The sequence below is a fragment of the Triturus cristatus genome, chromosome 1_1, assembly GCF_964204655.1.
Source record: "Triturus cristatus chromosome 1_1, aTriCri1.1, whole genome shotgun sequence".
NCBI lineage: Eukaryota > Metazoa > Chordata > Amphibia > Caudata > Salamandridae > Triturus > Triturus cristatus.
In genome coordinates, this window is record NC_140579.1 from 539,924,518 (window position 1) to 539,949,667 (window position 25,150).

Here is a 25,150-nt window from a genome sequence, read left to right on the forward strand (position 1 = left end):
GCTCCTATACATTTTGTATGTTCAGGTGAAACAGTGGTGACCCTCATCAATGCTCTGAGGTGAAAAGGGGGTACTCTTCCACAGAAAATGGATTTTATTCTGCTTATACTAGACAATGCCAGCAAAACAAACAGTCTTCTAACACCTAGTCTATACAATCACACGGAAACCTCTTGTGAAACCACCTATGCCCAGAGTCCGTTCAAAAAGCCTCTCTGGCAGGCTTCTATTGTCCATCAAATCTTCTTCTGTTGTTTTCTTTTGCCTGGGCCTCTTCATTCAAGCCTTTCATGAGAAAAGTACTGCTTAGTTGGAGTGCCCTCCTGGCAAACACCCACAGCTCAGTCGAAAAAGTCTCAATGTCTCAAGGCAGTGCGCCAGTATTTTTCCTTTGCGGCAGGCACTACAGGTAGTGTGCTCTCCATTGATCAAGGGCACAGGTCATCTCGTGCAGATTCGGGACCATTCTCAGACTCCAACACTCGTCATTCAGTGTCAGAGGACGCTCAGGCTGCTCTTCGATGGGCACTGGAATGTAGTGCCTTCTGTCAATCTTGGATCCGCCGGTGCACTGCACTTCCATTGAAGCAAAGGAAAAGAGGGGGGTGTGTGGCCAAAAACTCAGGCCAAGGGGCTCAAGGGACTGCCCACTGTCAGAGGTTACCAGCACATGACAGACGCTCTTTTGCACTGGAATTCTGGTTCTGTGGCAAAACCAGCTCCTCCTTCTTTTCTGATGTTGAACGCCTTCCGATGAAGCAAGTGTGATGCTTTAAACAGTTCGTTGTATAACAAGGGGACTGTAAACAGGTGGCCTGTGATTTTCAAAGGAGTGGCCACACGCCATGGGACAATTTTCGTCTAGAATACACTGTCTTTCTCAGGAAGCAATACAAATAAAAAGGCAGTAGGCAAAACAGTGCCTCTAAGCTTTTCAATTGGGTTTCCGTGTGAGAGCCTCCATCATCTAAGGGTAGATAACTACACGAGAATTCTATCTAAATGGATGTCTTCACATATGGTGGCATTGTCTAATAGGGCAAACACATTTTTTTTTTTCAATGATAAGTGTTTCTAAATTCCTTATCTAGGACATCTCAATAGAGAAATCACATGGTACAGATTATCATAGGCATGTAGAAACCTTTCACATCAGGTGCACTAGGCAATACACAGGCTAATAGTCAGATATAAAAACAAAAGACAAGAACTAGAGGGTCCTGATTTTTGCATGATTAGAAACTTCTGATCCCACCGAAAATTAAAGCAGCAGGAACAAAAAGGGTAAAAACCACATTAAAAAATAGACATTGAAAATTCGTCATGTTCAAAAAAAGGTAAACATAAGTTATCTCCTATCGGGATGGAAAACTTGTCTTACTATAATATAATATACTTGACAGTCAGGCTGGAAAACATTGAAGCAGGCCTAGGGACAATTCTTGAAAACCAGTCTGGTCATACAAGAGGGGATTATACATAATATGGAGGTTCCTGGTGCATCACTGCAGTCTGGAAGTGTGTACCTGAACAATACACCTACAATAATAAATGGGCTGACTGGTGAAAGGAATACGGAAAAGGGAATTGGAACTAGGACACAACTAAAATCCCCAATAACTAAGCATGATGCGACATCGGTCAGGGAAGAAGCAACAAAAGCAATAAAAAATAAAAATCTATAGGAAGGACAAGAATTTACTTGGGTGATAGTCAGGCATGTGACACTACACCAAGAGTACGGGTGATACACAAAAGGCCAAAGTTACATACATTTTAACTCTACCGCTGGTGACTACACCATATACGGTAATCTTAGGTAATGTTCCAGTTCCTTCTTCAGGGAAAAATGAAAACCTAGTTTTCTTTTAAGAAACAAAAGCCATAGGCTACTTAGGAAGCAAAACATCATTAACTAATGTAATATAGAAATTAGGCCACCTTGAGTCACAGATCTATAATTTCATCCTTAGGTCCAATCAAGGATACATAAATGTAAGGCTGCCTGTTCCATTAAGGGAAAGGGCAGTAAGTGACTAACTGCAGGTGACACACTTTGATCCTGTAGATCTCTTTTAGTTTTCTGTAATACCATTATAGCCAATTTAGACATGCACTGGTGAAGTGTTGTCTCTCATGTTCACATCATGAAATATCATTAGCTGTGGAATTTAGTAACCAGAACAAGTTCAACCAACTGTTGCGTAGCGATGGGCATCATCATGACCATCCCCTCACAACACAGGTAAACTTGTAATAGCATAAAAAGCAGCAACAAAAACAACGAAAACATGCAAAAAATAATAAAAACGCACAAAACGTCAAGCCATCAGATATACTTGCTGTCTATCAAGCACAAAAAAGCATAGACAAAACAATAGCATATGTAAAATAAGCGGTGACACACACCATGTCATGTACTTTTATGCACTGTAAACCTGCAGCCCAAAACCCAATATACGGGCCTTTTTAATTTGTCAGGTTTAAAATCCTTACCCTCCTTTTTGACAGTAGATCACCAGGCAATGGAAATCTGCTGTCAAATATACTGTCTCTCTTCTAACATACAGGACTAGCAAGAACATGTAGCCTTAAAAAAAAATTTTTAGAATCTTTTTGTCTGTCTAAGACTTAATGCAACACTCCGTTTTCTGTTAAATAAGAGCTAATAGCAGGCATCATTCTTTTTTTTTATTTTTTTTTTAGAGCGAGACGCAAATGTATCAGTTCTGCAAAGCATTTAACATGATGTTTGGGCTTCCAAAGAAACCCCTTTGCTATATTTTCCCTTTGGAATTAAGTTCTTTAGTTTTATTGATGTTCTTATGGAGAAACCAGAAACCCCACCTTCAGAGGCCCGTGTAGCAAGGTCATTCTGCATTCCACAGAGGCAAGGCCCTAATTTAAAAGGTCATAAATGTCAACGTGGTAGCCTACGGGAAAACCAAAGATAGCATCTCAGCAGCGTAACTTGAGCCAGCCTCTGCAGCTCTCCTTAGCCCCTGGCTTCTGCCACTCTAAATTTGTCAAAGCCAGAAGGCCTTCCTAATTCCTCCTAACTTGCAATAATTCACTCTATTTTGAAAAATAATTTCTCCTTTTTAGGCGCTAAAAAAAATTATCTCTATTCCCAGATTATTAAACTACATTTACTGTGAATAATTCACGAAACTTAATAACACACATACCACTTTTTAGAATAAATCCTTGTTACAATCCTATGTAATGGTACACATTTCAACAACCTTAAATGAATGAACGTCTCAGTAGGCCCAGCTAAAGTTAGACTGAACTCCAGCAATTGGGACCGCTTTCTGCCCCAGTCCACTGGCACTGCGAATTGCATTTGCAATGAGTTTTGATATTTTCTTCATCATTTAGTCACTTGCCTTTATTCAAGCTCTGTTCGTCGCTTTCATATTAGCATATGAAACTCAGTGCCTCCCGTTAGGTAATTACAATATTTTCACCCCTACTGCTAGAACCTGCAATCTCATCTTTCCCCTCCTACTTACTCAAACCGATACCACATTCCTTTTTATTCCCTTCGTCAATACAACCTTCCTCACGCTACTCTTCATGTCTTTATTACTCCCCTTCATCATCTCTCTTCCCTCCATGGCATTCTATTTTCCCAATTGTTCTTCTCCTTCCTACGTATTACCTAGTTCCTATAACCGTAATTCTACATTTCTCCACCCCTCTATCATTACTGACTTCATCACGTACCTGCTCACAAACATCCTCTTTTTCCTTCGTCAAAAAAGAATTCTCCATTTCTCTTTCTCTATTGTGGGTGCTAACTCCATTAAGGCCTTTTTTTATTAACATCAAATAGTTGCGGGTTGCGACACCATATTTTATTTAATTTCTCCAAGTTTTAAAAAAAAGGTCCTGTTTTTCATAGCGTGTTCAGTAGTATCGTGACAGACACAGCTAAAGTTAGAACCTTCAACCCTGATATTAAAACAAGCCTTTGTACTCGCACATTGACTCATTGAATCATAAGAAGGCACAACCTGTAAATATATATCAAACCTAAACGTATGCATTTACTGAAGTCTGAGACACTTTAAAAAGTACTCTGAATGGAAGAAAATGCAGTTTAAACAGTGTTTTCTACCCAAATTCGACTTTCATTTTTTTGGCATTAAAAAATTAATATCCTACAATTTTTTTGCATAATATGCATTACCAGAATGTTTATTACATAACCCATGAGTCAGGCATTGGAAATAATAACTTATACTTTATAGAAATGAGCTTGTTTGCGCCTGCGCCAAGGGAAAATTGTACACGCGAATGCTTGTCATTTTAGTGATGCAACACAACTTAAATCAAATTTTAATGCTAGGAGGTCATAGTATGAGTATTAAGCTTTATAAATATCAAAAAACGATTTTGAAAAGCACTTATTTTTTTTAAAACAATTTTTCCATGATTAATAATTTTCTTTTTAAAAAAATCCCAATTATTCGTTTTTGTGATAATTCCATGTATAAAAAACAAGCTGCATCTCTTGCCTATCATTTTGGACAGATTAACTCACACGCCTAAGCGCATAAGCCCAACTTGAAACGCGTCACATTTTTGCGCCACTTTCATTTAAAAGGACGGTTCTGCAAAATTCCACCCGTGTTCAACTGGGAAGGTGCTGGCTGAATGAACATTTCTATCAAATATACTGCAGCTGAAAAGTTTGCCTGTGAACATCTAATACAATGCATCTAAGGAAAATGCTGTAAATTTATTTACTTTTGCAAAAATAGATAATTTCGTTTTTGGGGCCTGATTTATATCTATTGAATGTGTTTCTAATTTTATCCTTTAAGCATTTAACGGCAGTTTTGTATATGTGCACAATTGCTCATTCTATAAATTAAAGAGCACCATATAGCTATTTTAGCACGTCACATGGTTTGTTTCTGTATTTCTTTTTTAAGTTTCTACTTGATATTAATTAACCAACAATTTACTTAACAGACTGGAAACATCAGAAGACCCACAAACACATATTGAGCTCATTTCAGACATAAACAGAAAGGGGTTAAACAGACAATACAGCGCGCTTTAGCCATTTTTCATGAATAGCGCCGTCGCAATTTACTTACAGAAGTTGCACTAATGAAAAAAAAAACACAGACATTTAAACACACAGTTGACTTACAAATCAATACGCATGACAGAAAGAAAGAACAGCTCACAGACTATACTTGAAACAAACCATTTGCAAATACTAGTTGTAGGTCATATTTACAAGCAACGCTTTTCAATAGTGTTCCAAAAGGCTGCATAAACAGCCCCACACACAGATGCATGTCCAAGAAGTAGTGAATGCGCTCAATTCACTAGCTTTGCCTAGCAGAACACCACACAAAATCGTTCTGCATATCTTCATTCATGAAACTGCGCAGAACGAAGGATCCTTGTTTTGTATTATGTCATATTTTTAATTCCCTGGGGATACAAAATCACCAAGGAAGAAATATGTTTTTAAATTTAAGCTATTTAGATATTTCCCACACTATGGTACCTTTCAAAACAAAAAGCAACACATTTTTCCATGTGAGCTTACAAACAGGCATGCCAAAAATACTGCGGAAAACGCAAGTATTATAATCAAAACCAAATGGAGAAATATCTCCTCATTACCTGCCTACACAAATTGCAATTCGCATATCCAAACCTATACAAACCAAAAGCTACATTTCCAAATTTGCTAAGATCAGGCATCTTATAGCTCACTAATCTAGCTTCAAACTTCAAGAGGTTATCTCTAACAATACACTCGCAAATATGCGAGACCCTCGGTTTTGGTAATTGCAATGACCAAATCAGAAACCAAGAAACCAACCCCTCGGCTTTGGTAATTTGCGATAACCAAATTAAAGACCCAAAGAACCAAAGGACTGGGAGCGACCCACTTATACTTAATTCTTATTCTTAATAATCAAAAGGTTATCCAAATTCTAATTGTCAAGTTCTACATGACCAAACGTCTTCTATAATACTCACGCCAAAAGGGTTCTTTTTCTCACCTTTTGAGTGACATCATGTGGAGGATCAAAATCAGGAAGAGCAGAAATATACCGGGCTACATAATCAAAGAATCTCCAGAATCTCTGTGCACAGAGTACCTTCTTGGTAGAATCCCGTTCTGTCCTCCTCAGTAGATTTCAGTCTCCTGACAAGATCACTCCCACAGAAAGTCACTTCTCTGATGAGGCCGCGCTGGTGGGCACCAACTGAAGTACTCCAATTTTTGAGACCCCAGAGGTGCTAGGGGTAGCACCCTATGACTTCGAGTACTTCCTGATGTGGTATTATAAAATTCTGCATATCTTGATAATATAACAAAGAACTTGGCAACAGAAGCTGAAATATGAAAAGACATCTTTATTAAACTCAAATGAGTGAGACTACGTCGCACAGAAGCCTTAGCAACTGAATGAGGCAGTCCGCAGAACAGAAACCAGTCTCCTTTTTTATGGAGAATGCTACGCTCTGGGCAACACCGCCCTTCTCTTGCAGTTGGTCATTCACATATTTTACTTCAAAGAACAAGCAGAGTCATGATTACAATCCCACATTTCAGTTCAGCCAGCCCGCAATTATTTACCCAGCAAGGCTCAGATCCCTCATCAGATATCAGCAGGCCCCAATAAACACGGGCACCTCCTGTTTGTAAAACAAGCCATAAAGCAGGAAGAGTCAGGTGTGAAAGAGATTAGTCAGGGTTCGTGTGGGAAGAAGGAATTTATGATGCCTTGGGCCCTGATGCTAATCCCATTTGGCCGCAGTAAAAGGAACCGGCCGGACAGGGCTGACCTCGGGCAGTGGAGTCAGTTTGCACAGGTCACAGAGAAGTCAAAGTAAAGTGTAGCCTATGTGAGGGCAACTATAAGATGGCCACCGCTCCAAGATGGAACCCACGGAGTCAATGTATAATAACGTATACATAGTGCATTCATAGCTAAAACGTTACACAAAGCACTTGTACATACCGCATTGACCATTCGCGGTTTGCTAATACCGGGATAGACAGGGGTAGGGCCCTGCCTCCTACGCGGTCCCAAATTTTAAAGTACGACAATTGTACCAGTATTGTTGTACCTGTGAGCCTACTATAAATGTAATTGCAAAGTTCATTTGTTTTCTTTCCCCTGAACCTGCGGACCAATATGTCTGCCATAAAAGGAAATATTTGAGGTACAGGATTATTTTGATGCAGACATTCTGACTTATTTATGGATGTGAAAAAAACTGTGGGAGGTCTGGCGAGGTGACAGGGATGCACGGAAATCACCATATCCTATCATGCTACCAACCTTGAGGCGACCTCTTTGAATGGACTTTTCAATCGAAACATCTAATTTTGTTAATCCTTAGTGTGAAACCTATGAGTCTGTAATATTGAGGAAGATAATATTTGCTTGATGCTTCAGGGACTAAACGTCTGGGTTTTTGATACACAAGAGTGTTTCGCTTGGTGTCAGTGAGTGTGGGGACATGAGCTATACTTATTATGTATTGAGATGCTTGATGTGTGATGTCAATGCATGTCGAAACCCTGACATAGTAATAATATAGAGTTATTTGCTCAGTGTCAGTTAGGGCGGGACCCCAGAAGTTGTCCCACTGGAGTGGTGGAGGTGTGGAATGCTAGGAATCATAAAAATTGACAACTCTGAACATTGAAACAGTGAGTGTGGGACCCACAAGATGTAAAAGTCCGAGGAATTGAGGACTTGACTGAGATCTCAAAGGCCAGTTTCTATCCATATTGTAAGAAAATTTCCCTTGGTGACAGTAAGAGGGAATACATGAAATTCAAATATGATGAAGTGTTTACCTTGATGTTAATGGATGTGGCACCCTGAAGGCAGAAATATATTAAATATTGATGTCACAGTGAATATAATAGGGCTGAATTATAGCCTAGTGTTATATTAGGTGAGACCCTTAAAGCAACGATATTAGTTTACTTAGCTGGGTGGCAATGATTGTGGGACATAGGAGGTAGTATTACTTATATGTTTATGACCGCTGCAATTGTAATACCAAGGCAAAAAATAAATCCATGGTCTGTGCACAATTGCACAGTATTCTAACTCCAAACATCTACCACTACTGATCCCTCACTATTCATCCACCAGGATTCTGTGATCCAGCAGGATTGGTGGTTGGTGAACTTGTAAAGTGGTGGGGCCAATGCTTACGTTTTGATTTGATTCGACAGGGGGTTCATACATTTCAGTCACCTGCTGTAAAAAGCAGTAACCCATGCTGAAGTTCACACACAAATCAAAAGCTGTAATGACTCCGGAAGGAGTAATTTGACAAACAATTCCTTAGTTAGTCAAATAGTGTCAAATGTATCTAATCACCATTCAAAAATGAAAATGTGAATTATGAACAATAAAATGCATATGCAGTGTACTCTGTCAACAAACGTGTGGAGACAACAAATATTTATTTAAACAATAATCTTTTCTTAGTTGATATGCATCCTTTCATCTGGTCAAATAAGAGCACATCCTAGAAGGCTGACTAGTCATAAATCTTGAGATATACTATGTAGTGATTAAAGACAGTGAGGTCAACCACTCAAATTATTTTTTTATAACTCCATGTGACAAACTAATTTTTCTCTGGTCCAATGTCAGCTTTTAGACCGTTAGGGAGAAGCTGTTGTGATCATCATGACTTCGACGTTTATCAATTTCCAAAAAGTACGCAAGACTATCTTCAGGCGGAGTGCTGAGATAACAACAATTGTAGACTCATATTAAGATTAATGTCGTGATTATGATGTCGGGCGGACCTAACACCGACAAGGAAGCAGGACAGCCCGACTAGGCGTCGGAGGTCCTGCTGGCCGCATTACGATGCAACCAGCTTTACGGCGGTTGCAATGTGTATATTTTTAATTGTGGCGTATGCTGTGGGCAGCCCACAGCACATGCCGCAATCCAAAAAAAACACATTTGAAACATTCCTGCACTATGTGTCAGGCACCATGTGGTGCCTGCCACATGTTGCAAAGATGTTTAGTGGGGGCACCTTAGATGCCCCCCAGGGCCCATAGCGGAGGGTCTGGGGGAAGGGGGGCCTGCTAGTGCCCTCAAAGTCACCTTCCACCTTCCTTTTCATGGCGGGTTAACCTCCATGAAACGACCGGCAGGAAGGGACATTGCAATCCATAAAGCGGTGCCTGAGCAGGCACCACCACTATCATAGGGATTGCAGTTCCCTCACGGTCTGATGGTTCCTTGAGCCCTTTGGTTGCATGGCGGTCGGTCTCTCCACCAGCCCACCATCCACCCGCCATTGTAATGTGGCAGCCGGACCTGCAGAGGGAGATGGAGTTGGGACTGCCACTGATGGCCTGACGGTGGCGGTCCCACCGCCATTGTAATCAGGCTCTATGTTCTGGTGTAATTGTAAGAAACCAAATTAAAAGAAAAATGAGCATTAAATCAAGCTGTTATTTGACAAACCTCTACAGAGTCAGATTTCATAACGAATTAGGGACAGATGTACGAAGCATTTTATCGGTCACAAACGGCCCAGCCCATCGGGCCGTTTTGTGACCGTTAAATTTCATTTTGCCATGTACAGAAAGCGAAAGGCGACTCAGTAACTTCACATTTTGCTTTTGCGATTTGTTATTAGGAAGGGGCATATTAGGGCGTCCCTATCTAATACCAAGTAGCACTGGTATGTATGAATGTTTTGCAACCGGGAATGAGGTCACAAAACATTTGAGTTACCACCAACCTATTTGCAAACAGGAAGGGGTCTCCAAGGGAACCCTTCCCCTTTGTGAATGTGGTCTTCAACATTTTTTAAGAGCAGGCAGTGGTCCCACTGACTGCATTACAAAAAACATATTGCTTTATTTAAAAAGCAATCACAGACCTGGTGGTCTGCTGACCCCAGCAGTCCACTATCCTTGCGGTTGTAGCCATTCACAATGGTTCGCAAATTGCGACCTGACTCATGAATATTGATGAGGCTGGTTCATTTGCAACCCACTGCGAATCGCTAAGTGTCAAATACGCTATTGTACAGCACAGTTTGTGATTTCCTAATAGTGAATCGCTAAAATTCGCTATTAGAAATTTGCAAACATGCGATTTTGTACATCTGGCCCTTAGTTCCTAACCACCTGCTTTGTTTATGTATTTTTATTTCTCAATCGTGATTGTATACATTTGATACCAATTGCATAATTAAGGAATTCTTTGTCAAATCGGTCCTCCAGAAGTCATCCTGTGTTTTGATCTAGTTGTACCCAGGCTCCTAGGGGATTACTGGGGTTCCCTAGTGTTCACAACCAAAGTTCATACACATGCATACTCATGCATGCTCACCCCCACCCTTTCACAGCACACATACTCACTCACACCCACATATTACAAGTACACACATTCGCACATTCACATGTGCTAAAATACACACCTATTCTTTTTTAATAAATCATTTTATTGAGAGTTTTTTATATACATAATCAACAACGACACATTATACATAGGCACATTTTCACTTTTCGTAGTAAATACAATAACTTGTTTATTTTTAGAGTATTTATTAATCTCATCAGTTCTGTTGGCGTTGCATCATACACATATGTCAAAGTAACATTTCTATGGTCCCCAAATGTTATCATGTTTGCTTGGGCAACCTCCTACTTAGTAAATTGTGTTCTCCATAACTGCACACCTATTGATGCCCTGTTTACATCCCCTCGTTGGTGGCACTGTGTATGATATCCATTGTTTGACTATATCGTGCTTTCTTAATAGGTTCCAGTCCAATCAGTATTCTAGCACATTTTGTGAATCTTTCTTAATCCATAATCGCGAATTCTAATTTCAAGGATAAAGTGACAGGGACCTGTAGAACTTCAGCCAACGTCCTAACTAACATAGACCAATATTATTTGAGTATTTGGCAAATCCATGTGAAGTGCCTTCTTCATCCATAATCATTAATACTTATTTCGGGGAGAATATGACGGGTGTCTGTAGTACTTCAGCCAACGTCCTAATTGTCCTAGACCAATATTTCTGGCATATTGTGCAAGTCCATGTCAAGTGAAACACACAATACCTATTCATACATACACATGTAGCAAAATATTAAATGTCCCACTTACCTGGCAGACTGCAGCAGTGACAAGGCCTCTGCTCCGCGTAGAAAGCATAACGGGTGGTGGGAGAAGCAAGCTGCGGGACAAGGGGTCATGATGTCGAAGGAGGGATTGGGAGACTGGGTGCAGCGAGAGATGAGTAGGGGGCTATAGACCCAGAGTAGTGCATTTGGGACTCATGGGATGGGAATCTGGGTTAGGGAGCAGTCCGGTTGGGGGCTTAAATGAGAAGGAGGCACCAACAAAGAAGATTTGGCCTCTGCAAGGCAGCAATGTCTGAACTATGCTTTATATTACCAGAAGATTCTGTTGCCATCTATCATTAATCAACATTGTGAAGCATCATCCAATCAGAGGGGAAATTTCCCAGCTTGTCAGAGGCTTGCTAATCTGACAACACTGTGATGAATTAGGAATAGGTGTAAGGCTTCTCTGATTGACAGTCTGCCGGATGTACTTAAGTGCTTAAACCTAAGGAACCCAGGGCTTATTTGTTTGGTGCCGTTGCTATGTGTCACCAAGGAAGGATCAACATACCTTTTTCCCAGGGTGATGAGGTCACTGCACCTAGAGCTGTGAGATCTTCAGGCCAGCAAACCTTGGCTGGGTGGCATGTGGGTTTCAGTGCATGAAAAGCATCTGGCTGCCTGACCCTGACATGGTGAGTGCCTGTCAGGCTGACCCTCGCATAGCCTATAAGACACTCATTTTGCACTGAAAAATATGGAAGGTGGAGGCGGAAGTCCAACACTCCCAATAATGAGCTACCACTGCCCAGCACTGCCTTTCTCTTTGCCAAAGGAAACAGGGAAGAGGTGTTCTGTTTAGTGGGCCACTTTCAGGAAAGGTTTGGGCTGGACTTGTAGAGCTCATCGAAATAGAAGAATCTGAAGACACGGCTGTTGAAATAAACTGTTGCCTGTTACAGCAAAGGAGCAGGACTCCCCTAGCGTCAAGAAACTGGACCATTGTACCGTATAATTTGCAGGAGCAGCCCGTGCAGGTAAGAGGGATGGGGTGGGGTTGGGGTGGAGTCAACAGATGACGACGAGGTAAATTAAAATTAAAATAAAAGAAAACCACTTACCTTGCGCTCGCCGCATCACCAAGTCAGCAATGCGGTGAGCGCAAGGTAAGTGTTGACTTTTTGTTTTATTTAACTTTACCTCATCGTCATCAGTTGACTCCCTCCCACCCTCCCACTGCTCTTACCTGCACGGGCCGCTCCTGTTAATTTGCAATACTAAATATCAGCAGACATGACCTCCCAAGCAACAGCCTCCCAGTCTTTAAGATCCTAATACCCAACATGAAGACTGTACAGATCCCTAAAAACCATGACCTTGTACTATTGTTTGTCTGTAGGATTAAACATCTTCTCCTCCGTGTGGTTTCACGTGCATTTGGCCTAAGATCACATTGAAAGAACCACGAGAATGTATCATGTACTTTGCGAAATGCAAAATAAAAATATAGTTTAATGCTTAACTTGTGGTTATTAGGTGTAGGGAACATGAGTTTATATTTTTAACTGTAGGACTCGAAGTTAGAACATGAAAGGATGTTTGTTAGAAATGGGGGTCTCTGGTTGGCAGAGGGAGTTACCTTTGTCCAAGTAGGGACCCTTCTTCATAGTCAAGGTAACGGGATACACTTCTAAAATAATCCCTGCTCACCCCCTTGGTAGCTTGGCACGAGCAGAGCGGCTTATCTCAGAGGCAGTGTGTAAAGCATTTGTGAACACATACAGTAATACAGGGAAAACACTATAAATGAAAACTACACCAGTTTAGAAAAATAAGTAATCTTTATCTAAACCAAAACAAGACCAAAAGGACAAAAATCCACAATACAGTACTAAAAATATGATTCTTAAAAGGTAGAAACAGTTCTGTTCCAAGAAAATGTTGAATGCGACACTTTTACACAAAGAACGTTGGATGTGTCGAAAAATGCAAGCAAATAGGCTCACAGGGAAGGTGATGCGTCGGTTCCTTGCTCCAGGGGAAGTGATGCATGGGTTCCTTACTGCTGCGCAGGGGAGGTGATGCATTGGTTCCTTACCGGAGAGGAGGCGATACGTCGTTTTTTACTGTGTGGTGAGGTGATGCATCGGTTTCTTACTGCATTCTCCAATGATGCGACAGACTTGACGCTTCGATGCAATGCTAGACAATCTGGTACGATGCAATGCGTGAAGACCCGGGGTGCGCTGCGATGATTTCAGCCATGTCCCCTCGATGCATCGGTTCTTCCACAACAGGGCCTGCGTCAGAATCGGTGTAATGATCTCGGACGTCGGAGATCAGTGCACAGAATTCATCGCACGGCAGACACTTCAGTCGCGAACAGGCACTGTGTTGATTCTTCTTTGGCGGTGATGCGTCCGAAAATTCTTCATGCACCGCAGCGATGTGTCGTAAACAGGCGCTGCATCGATTTTCACAGTTCTCACAGTTTCCAGTCCCAAAACAACCTCCAGAGGTCCAGAACACTGGCAGGCACCTCTCAGCAGGTCGGAACTCCCAGCAAAGGAGTTCAGGGGGAACTAGGGTGAAGTCTTTGTGTCCCTGAGACTTCAAAACAGGAGGCAAGCTCTATTACAAACACCCTTGGAGATCTTCCTCAAGCAGGGGACACAGCACACAGCAAAGTTCTTTTCCTTTCCTTGGCAGAAAGTACCCACTGCAGCCCAACCCCAGACAGCAAACAGCACAGTGGCAGTATTCCTCCTCAGTTTCTCCAGCTCTTCTCCTTGGAAAAGGTTCCTCTTGATTCCCAGAAGTGATCTAAAAGTCTGGGGTTTGGGTCCCTCTTTTTATAATACAAAATCCTTTGTTCTCTGTGACAGAGAAATACTCTGCCTAGCCAAAACCAGTTCTGTCCTCTCTGGTGCAGCTTCCTGGCAGGAGGTGGAGAGAGCATTGTCTAAGGCAGACCAAGCCCATTCAGGTGTGAAAGAAATCTCCTCCCCATTACTCTTAATGCAGCCCAGACATACTCAACCTGGAAAGGCAGGCCACACCTAACCCCCCCCCCCAAGTGGCTCTCTGAACAGAATGCACATCTCCAGCCCCTGACACTCCAAAGCCAGACAGTCAATACACAACCTAGCAGAGGCACACTGGATGGTTAGGCAGGAAAATACCTACTTTCTAAACGTGGTATTTACAAACCCAGAATGTAAAAATCACCCTCACTAAAAGATGCACCATAACATTCTGAGTTAAGGCATATCAAACTTTATTTTCCTGTCTTGTTCCCATTGGCATTTATGCTCAAAAGATGTTATAAGCAAACTCCCCATTCTATCCTATGGGACCGATGGCCTTTCAATTGTGACAAATGAAATTGGCAATATTTCTCTTTCAAGACATGCCACACACATCAGGGCATGTCCCATCTTTTACATACACTGCACCCTACCCACAGGGGTACCTTGGGCCTACCTTAGGGGTGACTAACAAGTAAGGGAAGGTTAGGGCCTAGCAAGTGGGCGCACTTGTCAGGGCGACATGGCAGTACCAAACTGCTCACAGACACTGCGGTGGCAGGTCTAAGTTACATTTACAGGCTGCTTATGTGGGTGGCACAATCAGTGCTGCAGGCCCACTTGCAGCATTTGATTTACAGGCCCTGGGCACACACAGTGCACTGTACTAGGGACTGACCAGTAAATCAAATATGACAATCATGGAATCACCAATCCATAACAAAAATTTACAGAGAGCACTTGCACTTTGGCACTGAACAGCAGTGGCAAAGTGACCAAAGCATCTAGACCAGCAAAAACGAAGTCCGACACACAGCAAAATAACAGGAGGTAAAGGCAAAAATACAAGGGAAACCCACGCCAATGATGCCAGATCTAACAATGTTTAATTGGGTATCAGTTAGATATGTTCTCACAATGTGACACAGGATGTTCTTCATCTTGGTGTCAGTAAGTGTCAGGCATATATCTACCTCAAATTGATGTCATGGGTCTCAGAATGATCTCAATGATGTGGATCCAAGTGGATGTACTTCCTGCGAGTCTTCAACATGGGGCCAGTGTGAACTTTTCATGTCAGTGTTTTTCTTCAGATCCTGTTCCTAATTTTTCCACCTATGTTTTCCTAATAATTTCATTATTTGCTCGTGTTTCCTTCTTTTTGCAGACTTTTCACTGTTGTCCTGGAGCAAATCAACCGCATACACGGCGTGGGAGCACAAGTGACCGGAAAAGGAGGCGGTTTTGATGTAAAAGCACTACGAGCATTCCGAGTTCTGAGACCGCTGCGGCTGGTGTCCGGCGTCCCAAGTAAGGCTAGGTTGTCGTGCAAAACAAGATCTGAATTGTGTTGGTTTACCATTGTCTTCTGTTTCCTCAGTATAGTATTGTTGGAGCTTTGCCATACAGCCATCCCTGCAATGTCCACATACAAGCTTTAGGTGACACGAGGTTCGTTCACTTCAAAGCCTATGTATATGTTATGCAGTTTCTTTGGTTAGGATTATGAAGGACAGTTTGGAGGGAATGCAACCTTTGCGGCATCCTTGCCTTCTGTAACTGTCCTCTCCTCTTCTAACGCCAGGTTACAAGCTTAAGAGAGAGAAATAGAAAAACGTATTATCCATATTTAAAGATATTGAAGAATTATTCCATACATTGACACCTGTCATAGCTCAGTAAAAATAGGATTGCGTGTGGGTTGCGTGAACTTCCCAGGAGTACTCCTTTGAATGTCGACAAATAGTGAAAATTCTGAAAAATATGTGCAAGCAGAGTCCGAGATCTCGTCCGGACCTTTCTGATATTGTTTTCATGAATAGACCTCTGAATCGTACGTCTTCATTCTCAGGTGGAGTTTGCAAGAGTAGTAGATTAGAATGCAAAACATCATATTTATTACATCGCTAAAATAGCCTAATCCTAAAAGGAGATGTGGTGTGAGAGGGGCATTTTTTGCTTTTCTTGTTAGTACTAAACTCTGACATAACTTTAAATCACAATGAAACATAGTATGGAGAGGAATACATATTGATGCAAATGAAAATGGCCTTTGAAATAATTTGCTTTTCTTTGTAAAGCACACCTGTTTTCGCCCTGTATTTTTATTTGCTATATTTGTGTGTGTAATAAAGAAAAGAAATGCTTTGAGATAAAGCACACTTTTCTAATGAGGCCTACAGTTGTTAAAGGATAAGGCTTGAATGAAATGAACAGAAGTAAAGTTATAAAGTTGCAGGTGAGATTGGCAAAGATAATGTGCAGGCCTATTTCTGGGCTCCAGGCTGTGCAGGGAGGGATGTGTAGGTGACCTATATAATGCCTGCAGGTGGCATGGAGGGGTTTGCAGACGTGTTGGGGGCAAGGTGATGTACAGGCTAGCATAAGATCCACAGGTGACGCATTAAGGGATCCAGGTAGGATGGGCGGAAGTACTGTATAGCGCTTTTATGAAGTCTGCAGCCGGCATGACTTGATGCACTGGCAGCTTATAATTGATGTCTAACTTGCTTTGCAGGTCTCCAGGTGGTCCTGAACTCCATCATCCAGGCCATGCTTCCTCTACTACACATCGGCGTGTTGGTCCTTTTTATGATCATCATCTACGCCATTGTGGGTCTTGAGCTCTTCATTGGGAAAATGCACAAGACTTGCTACTACGTAGGTACAGGTATGTGTCGGACACCAGGACCGTCAATTTCCTGGGCACATTGAAGTGGTGCTACATGGGAAAGAGGTTTAACTTATATTTTTACTATCAGGCTGGTACAATAAATTCACGAAGGCCTGCTTCTACCATAGCACAAATAAGTGTCGCAGACCAAGGCCTTTCACCGCCAGGGCACTTCGGAGTGTTTCCTCTTCTACCTTTTGGTGCTAATAGGCTGTTGGTCCAGGCGTTGATTTTTTCGCGGTTAGATTACTCTAACGCTTTATATCTTGGAGCACCGCTCTCCTCGACTAGAAGACTGCAGACTGTGCAGAATTGCGCTGCCTGCCTGCTGATGAACACCCCTAGGCGTGTCTCGGCAAAACCAGCTCTTGCCTCCCTCCACTGGCTTCCCATCAACGAACGAGTCTAGTTTAAGGCTTTATGTATTTTCGATAAAGCACTTACTGGCAAAGGCTCTCCTTTGATGCGTTCTCTCATTCAGCCCTATTTTCCTAATAGAGCGCTGAGATCTGAAAATAAACGATTGGTCACGGTCCTGAAAATCAGAAGAGCTCGAAGTGAGGGGCGTCTCTTCTCGTATAATGTGGCAAAGCTTTGGAATCTTTTGCCTCTTCATATACGCTTAGAGGCCGATCATCTGACCTTTCGAAAGAAAGTAAAAACCCATCTTTTCCCTTGAGGACCGCCTAAGTGTTGAGTGCTGCCGATAGCGCTGGGATGCCTACGGGTGAGCATGCACTTTATAAATGCTACTTTCATTTCATTTCACTTTCATTTAATTTCATTTCACTACAAAGGAAAGAGGTTCAATTTACATTATTACTATCAACCTGGTACATTCGATACACCAAGACCTGCTTCTACCAGAGCACAGATAAGAGTCGCCGACCAAGGTCTTTGACAGCCAGGGCACTGTTACTCCTAGGGCAAAGATGTTCAATGTACATTATTACTTTTAAAAAGTACATTTGGCTCACTGTGCTAAGCTTCAACCTCGGCACTGGTGAGTGTCACATGTCAAGGTACTCCTCTTCCAGGACTTACCCGACACTCTTGCAAAATCTGCACCTTACAGGCAACAGGTAAATAATACACACTAAAGCATTCCACCTCCAGGCCACAGGGGAGCATCTTGCAGCAAGACAGCTTTCTTTTAGAGCACATGGAGGGCCATTCACATAGACCTGCATTTTCTAGGGCACAAGTGAGTTCAATATCTGCTTCTACAAGGCTACAGGTGAGTGTCATATACGAGGTCCGGCTACTCGGGATTACACGTGAGGGCTAGCCAAGATCAGCTACTAACAGGGCACAGATTAGTGTCACTCATCAAAGTCACTTTCTTTCAGTGAGCAGGCTGCCATTCAGATACCAAGACATATCTTAGTGTTTCCCATCATGATTATTTCTTTCATGGGACACCAAGGCCTTTTAATTCCTCTGTATGAGTCAGTGTCTTACACAAGAAATGCTTCTCCCATGCACAGATGTCTCTCGCCAGAATTGCAAAGCTCTACCTCTCTGCTGAAACACATTGGGATGCAGATGAAAATGGACTGAGGAGGGGAGAATCCTGCTCATTATACCTGCATGCATAATGTCCCTCCCTGGAAGATAGGCTCCTGTTTGGGCTTCCAAGTGGGACTCCCCTAATTGATACATTTCACCGGCAATATCATTCAGTGATGGTGAATGCGTCTCTCCCTGCTTGTTGATATGAGACTTATGTACCTGCTTGTCACTGTTCCTCTGTAGTAGGTGATCACTAGGTGATCTAAATAGAGAAAAACCCTGTGAATTGTGGTTCATTCTTTCCAGTTTGATTATTGACAGGATTCCTCTTGGTTCCAACATTCCTGTACCTCCTAGAATCCCTGCCCTTCATCCCAAGTGATGGACAACAGGGATGGGTAGCCAACAGGAAATCTTATAGTAGGTTTTCCACATTCAACCACCAAAGAGGTTTTAATGATCAGATGTAAACAGCTGTAATTCCCTGCTACTGAAGACTCCAGACTGTAGACTTGATACATGAAATAGAAGAAGCTCTAGATGCAGCCTAACCCATGGCTGTTGTTGTTGCTAAACGACCTTGGAGGAGAAACCACTGTTTCTGTGACACATTTGCTGACACCATTATTTAAGACAGTAGAGACTGAGGTCAAAGAGCTCCCTTCACTAGTAATAGTTCTCTGCTGGGGTATGTTCTGACGTTTGCCTCAATAGGTTGCAGATCCTGAATTAGACCCAAAAATGACTTCTCTTGATTCAACAGGAGGACATGTTCAAGCATTTCTTATACCCCATGAGTATATTTCTCTGCCTTTTGAAAAAGAGAAGTGGATATCAGCCAGTCATCTAAGTAGGGATAAACTCTGCTGCCCAACTCATGCAGGTACCTTCCTGACTATTCCTGGAGCTGAAGCCAGAGCAAACAGCAGATTTGCAAATTGATAATGGATTTGATCCGTGAGCAGGCATGATTAGAATGTACCAGTACACATCCTTGAGGTATAGGGTATGAATGAATGAATTAAACTGTTTTGTATAGTGCTTCAGCTGCTCCCTTAGGAGTGTCCCGACACTGTGAGCTGGGGGAAGATAGCAAGTGACTTGAAGATTGAAAAGATGTGTTTTTAGCTTTTTCTTAAATATGTCTACAGTGGAAACCTGTCTTAGGGAAGGCAGCAAGGTGTTCCAAGCCTTGGCCACCAGGAAGGACAAGGAGCGACCGCCCTTCCTAGCACTTGGGAATTTGCATAAGGCCTAAAGTGACTGAGCGCAGTGCATGTGTGGGGGTGTATGCCTTTTAACGTTCATGGAGATAATAAGCAGGGACTTGTAAAGAATTCCCTTCTCCACTGAGAGCCAGTGTAGATTCCTCAATGTCTGGCTCAGTGAGTGTCTGCGTGGCAGATTGAAAATGAGCCTCGCCGCAACATTCTGAACCCTCTGCAATCTGTTGATCAATATGGCTGGAGCCCCCAGGTGAAGAGCGTTGGAATAACCCACCATGGATGTAACCAGAGCGTGTACAATGGTCTTCCTGGAGTCCTTCAGGTCATATTTTAAGAAAGATCTTAATGATTTCATCATGCAGAAGCATGTGCCTATCACTGCCTGAATCTGCATCTCAAAGGACAAGTCTAGTTTGAGATTAACTTCCAGGGCCCATATTATGGAAGTGCCCCAGGGGTGCAATGGACGTTTGCACCTGCTTTGGGTGCTCCTGATTGTGCCCTTTGGAGGGGAGAAAGAGTGTCCCATGGACCCCCCAGACAACCCCTTGCAGGTGGTTGCAGTCACTCAATGCACCCGCCTGCAAGGAGATCTCGAATCCCCTTTAAAGGTTCAGGCGGGTTGCCGCCTGTACAGTGAAACACACAGCGGTGGCTTCAAAGGCGCTCCATATTTCACCTGAATGCACTGCCCCAAGGCAGCGCACATTTTCGGCTGCCCTGGGGCAATGCATTCCATGTAAATGGGCACATTTTCCCTGGCTGTGCCTGACACACCTGTTTTAAGGTGCGCCAGGCTCAAACAGGGAAAGTGCGCCCTCTGCATTATTGGACCCCAAGTTCCTTACTACTGTGAAAGGGGCCAGGAGTTGCCGAGTTCTGAAGGCCACCAGTTCTGTAAGTCCTGAGGGATGGAGTTACCAAAGAAGAGTATCTCAGATTTCTGCTCATTAAGTTTGAGACAACTCTTCTTCATTCAGTCTGCTACTCTATTGAGGTAGCCCTGGAATTTTTTGGTGACCGAGCCTTTTATCTGATTGAAGGATGTCATGCATTTAGGGAACAACAGCAAAGCCCCATGTTTCCACCACTGCTGCCAGTGGGGACACATAGAGGTTAAACAGTGCTGAACTCAGAGCTGAGCCTTGCGGGACACCGCGCTCCAACTGCCTGTAGGAGGAGGGGAAATGAAAAGAGTCAGGTGGACAGGCTGTTATCTATCAGCCAAAAAGGACCTTAGCCAGTGCCATGCCAGCACCCTCACTCCTATGGCCTCCAGATGATTTAAAAGAATCTGGCGAGACACTTGTCAAAGGCAGCCGAGAGGTCTAATAATACCACCAGTGCTTTATTGCCCTGGTCAAGGTTCAGGATGAAATCCGTGATCTCCAGAAGAGCCACCTCAGTCCTGAAGCCTGGCCTGAAACCAGACAGCGTAGGATGTAACATGTCATTCTCCTGCAAATAGGCCGACAGCCGATTATTCACCTTTTTTCACAGATTTTTATAAACTGCTGGAAGCAGGGAAATGGGCCTATAGCTAGAAGGGTCTGTTTTTAGGTTAACTTAGCCTGTGTCACTACACTCAAATTATTACGCCCAGTCATTGTGTGCGGGTACTGAGATATGTGATTCTCTTTTTCTTTTTTAAGTGTTAAATTTTAAAGTGTAAAATATTATCTGTACTTTTTGTCTTGCCCTCTTATGGTTTTATGTATAAACTGAATAAAGATTATTATTATTTTTGTAAAATATTTTTATTAACGTTTCCAGTTACAAACATTGCTGCAATAACATACCTTTTCTTTGTTGCATACATCACATTATGATCATGTCTAGTCCGTTAAAATTCTAAGTTAGCCCATAGACAAATAGGGTTTTCTTTTGCACCCTCATCATTGTCCACATTTACATACAATATATCAGCATCTGTCATGGATATAATGTCTAGTCGGTATCCTCTGATAGTGATTCTTCATGCGGGGGATCACAAATACTTCCTATATACTTATTCCACTTTCCCCACACCCGTGTCCATTTTTTGGGGCACCTGCTATGTGTGTAGACTGATTTTTCAGTTATCATTAATATGTCCATATCTCGACTCCACCTATCCACTGTGGAGTTCTGTCTGGCTCCCCACAAGTGTGCTATATTTCTCTTCGCTAACGCCATACCCAGTGCTACCCAAGTTTGAGCTGCATGGTTGAGGTCCGTCGGTTCCCAGATGTTGAGTAAACATCTTTTTTAGGCTCTGGCTCAATCGGCATTTCTATTGCCTGGGAAATTGTGTGCATGACTGCCTTCCAGTACGTAGTGATTTCTACGCATTGCCAGATTGTGTGCCAGAATGTGACGTGTTCTCCACCTTGCCTGAGGCAAAGTGGCGTATCTGCCTAGTGTAATTTATACAACAGTGTTCTAGTATAATATGTGCGGTGTAGGATCTTTAGTTGTATTTGTTTGAATTTGGAGGGGATCGCCACCTCCCTGGGGGACGCCATTGCCTCCTGCCACTCTGCCTCATCCAGTGCACCTAGGTCCGTCTCCCATCCGATTTTTAGGGCTGCAGTCGGGTCTGGTTGGTTGTTCATTATTTTCCTGTAAGTTAGTGAGATAGCTTTTTTTGTCAAATGGTCGGTGAGCAGTCTATCCTCCAGGGGTGACGACTCTGGTAGTTGGGTGCCCTGTGGAATCATTGTCGTGAGTGTGTGTCTAATTTGTATGTATCTATAGGCCTCCGAGTCTGCTAGGCCATAAGTCTGCTGTAGTTGCGTAAAGGGGATGATCTCATCTTTCTGACATAGGTCCCCCACCTTTGAAATGCCTATCAGGTCCCATTGCCTGAAACCTTTAGTGTTGCGTAGCTTGCCTAATTTTTTTGTGTCCCATAATGGTGTGGCCAGCGTCATAACCCCTTCCCATCCTAGTTTTCTTTGTGCCTCATGCCATATCCTAATTGTGTGCGCTGTCGGGCCTCTCAGGGTCGTCGTTCTTTTTGTATTATACAGTTCTCCCATCATACCGTCCACTGCCAGAAGATGTCCGCCTAAGCGGTAAGCCGGGTCCTCCTGTGCGGCATGGAGCCATTGATTTATTACTGTCAGTTGTGATGCCCAGTAATATGTTTTGATATTAGGAAGGGCTATGCCTCCATCGTACCAGGTTCTGACCAGCTTATGCATGGCGATACGAGTTGCCTTACCATCCCATAACCGCTTATTCACTTCACTATCAATTGCAATGAAGTACGTCGGGGGAACTGGGAATGGCGTATTTTGTAAGATATATAGAAATCTGGGGAGCGCCATCATTTTAAAGAGGGCCGCCCTGCCTAGCAATGTGAGTGGTAGGGATCGCGCATTGGAGGACATCTCGACGAAAGCGCGCCAGAGGCCTCATGAGGTTTTCGGCAATAAAGTGCGTTTCTTGATATGTTATATAAATACCCAAATACTGAAACCCTTCGCAAGCTATTTGTATGTCACAGTTGCGCGGGAGTCGTGGGGGATCACCCGATAGTATGAAAATATGTGATTTCGTCCAGTTTATAATGTAGCCTGACACCCGTCCATATGCCGCACAAATATCCATGAGGCAGTTAAGAGAGCGCGAGGGCGAGGTCAAATATAGGAGCACGTCATCAGCATAAAGCAAGATGTGATCCTCCCATCCCATTGTCCATTTGAGCCCGCAGATTACCAGATCTTGCCGTATCCATGCCACTAGTGGTTCTAATACGATTGCGAATAGAAGCGGCGACAGTGGGCAGCCCTGCCTAGTCCCTTTACCCAGTGGGAAAGTAGCCGATATTCGTCCATTTGCTACCACCTGCGCCATTGGTTTTGTATATAACAATTTCACCCATCGTATGAATTTAGGTCCAAAGCCCAAGTGGTGCAGAACAGCGAACAAAAAGGGCCATTCCACCATGTCGAATGCCATTCGGGCATCGAGAGATAGGATAATTGCATCTTCTTCTATAGTGGATCTGCGCGCTTACACGCTATGGAGCCTTCGCAGATTCAGTGCCGTATTGCGTTCTGGCATAAATCCTGATTGGTCCGGATGGATCACCCTCTCTAGGTACGGCAGTAGCCGTTTCGCCAGCGCTTTTGCTAATATCTTTGCTTCTGCATTGATAAGGGAGATCGGCCTGTACAACATGCTGCGGTGGTTTGCCCGGCTTATGTATTGCCACTATTGTCGCCAGGCGCTCATCTTCAGCAAGTTCGCCCCATTCTAGGCTGTCATGGTACATGTTAAGTAGGTGAGGCACAAGGATACCAGTTGTCTGTTTATAGAACTCAACGGGAATTCCGTTGGGTCCCAAGGCTTTACCTGAATGTAAGGCTAGTATTGCTCGTGTTAGTTCATCCTGTGTAAGATCTGCCTCTAAGGATTGTGTTGCTTCTTGGTCGAGCCTTGGCATATTTATATCTTTTAGGAAGTCCATGTTTTCGTCCGTCGTAGCAGTGGCTACAGGTGTATATACATGCTCATAGTGAGTTGCTAATTGGTCAACTATGCCCTGGGGGTCTGAGTTTGTGAAAACTGGCTGTATTTCTAGCTCCGCCATCCATCAACTAGCTCTCTCCTTTTTTTCTAGCCAGGCCAAGAGTTTTCCGGCCTTATCCCCTTGTTCGTAGACAGTGTGCTGCGTGGCCGTAAGTCTAGATTTTGTTTCTTCCCATTCAAAAGTTTTGTATTCTTGTTGTGCTAATTTAAGCGTATGAGTGGTATCCTCATTTATATCTGAGGCGTGACTAGCTTCTGCCCTGTTTAACTGCCGCTCTAGTGTTTGAACTTTTTGGCGCTGTTGTTGTTTGTGATGTGTCACCAATGAGATAGCCTGGCCCCGCAGGACTGTTTTGTATGCTTCCCACAGGGTCGTTGGTGCCGGCACCAAATGTTCATTTTCTACAAAATAACTTTTTGTGGTTATGATTAGTTTCTTCTTAATTTCTTTAACCTTCAAATAGTATGGGCATAGTGGGAAAAGTCTGCGTCTACCTGGAATGACGGAGGCATAGGTAAGCAATACTGGTGAGTGGTCTGATATACCCCGGGGCAGGTGTGTTATCTCGAGCACTCTCTCCATCCCTGCCGCCAGCGTAAATATGTAGTCTATTCTGGACAAAGTGTTATGCGCCCCAGAGTGGAAAGTGTATTGGCACTCATGCGGGTGTTTAGCCCCCCAAACATCTGTTAGTCCAATCACATTAACAAAATCTTTCAGCTTGGGGTTGGTGCTGCTTGAATCTCTGGGGGGTCGCCTATCTATAGATGCATCAATGATTGCGTTGAAGTCTCCCCCTTTAATAATTTCTCCCTGCGGGAGTGAGAGCAAGAATTTGCCTAGATCTGGGTGGGTGGATTGATGCAGCGTAGGTGGGACATAGACCGATACTAAGTTAAATAACTTCCCTTCCCATTGGCATGTCACTGCAGCAAATTGTCCCTGGTCGTCTGTCCAGGACTTCTTTATTATTAAAGGGCAGTGTTTCTGTACTAGTACTCCCACTCCCCTAGATCCTGAAGTGAATTCGGAGTGGACTGCCATTTTGTAACCCCATCTGTCTAGGGCCTTA

General features: G+C 43.1%; 1 protein-coding gene across 1 annotated transcript in view; it reads left to right on the forward strand.

The window, feature by feature from the left end:
• Positions 1 to 25,150, forward strand: part of CACNA1S (calcium voltage-gated channel subunit alpha1 S) — a 753,083-nt gene that overhangs the window by 200,033 nt on the left and 527,900 nt on the right. The window contains exons 4-5 of the mRNA XM_085643164.1: positions 15,316 to 15,458; positions 16,666 to 16,818. Coding sequence (XP_085499290.1) covers positions 15,316 to 15,458; positions 16,666 to 16,818 — 296 coding nt within the window. The remainder of the gene's footprint in view (positions 1 to 15,315; positions 15,459 to 16,665; positions 16,819 to 25,150) is intronic.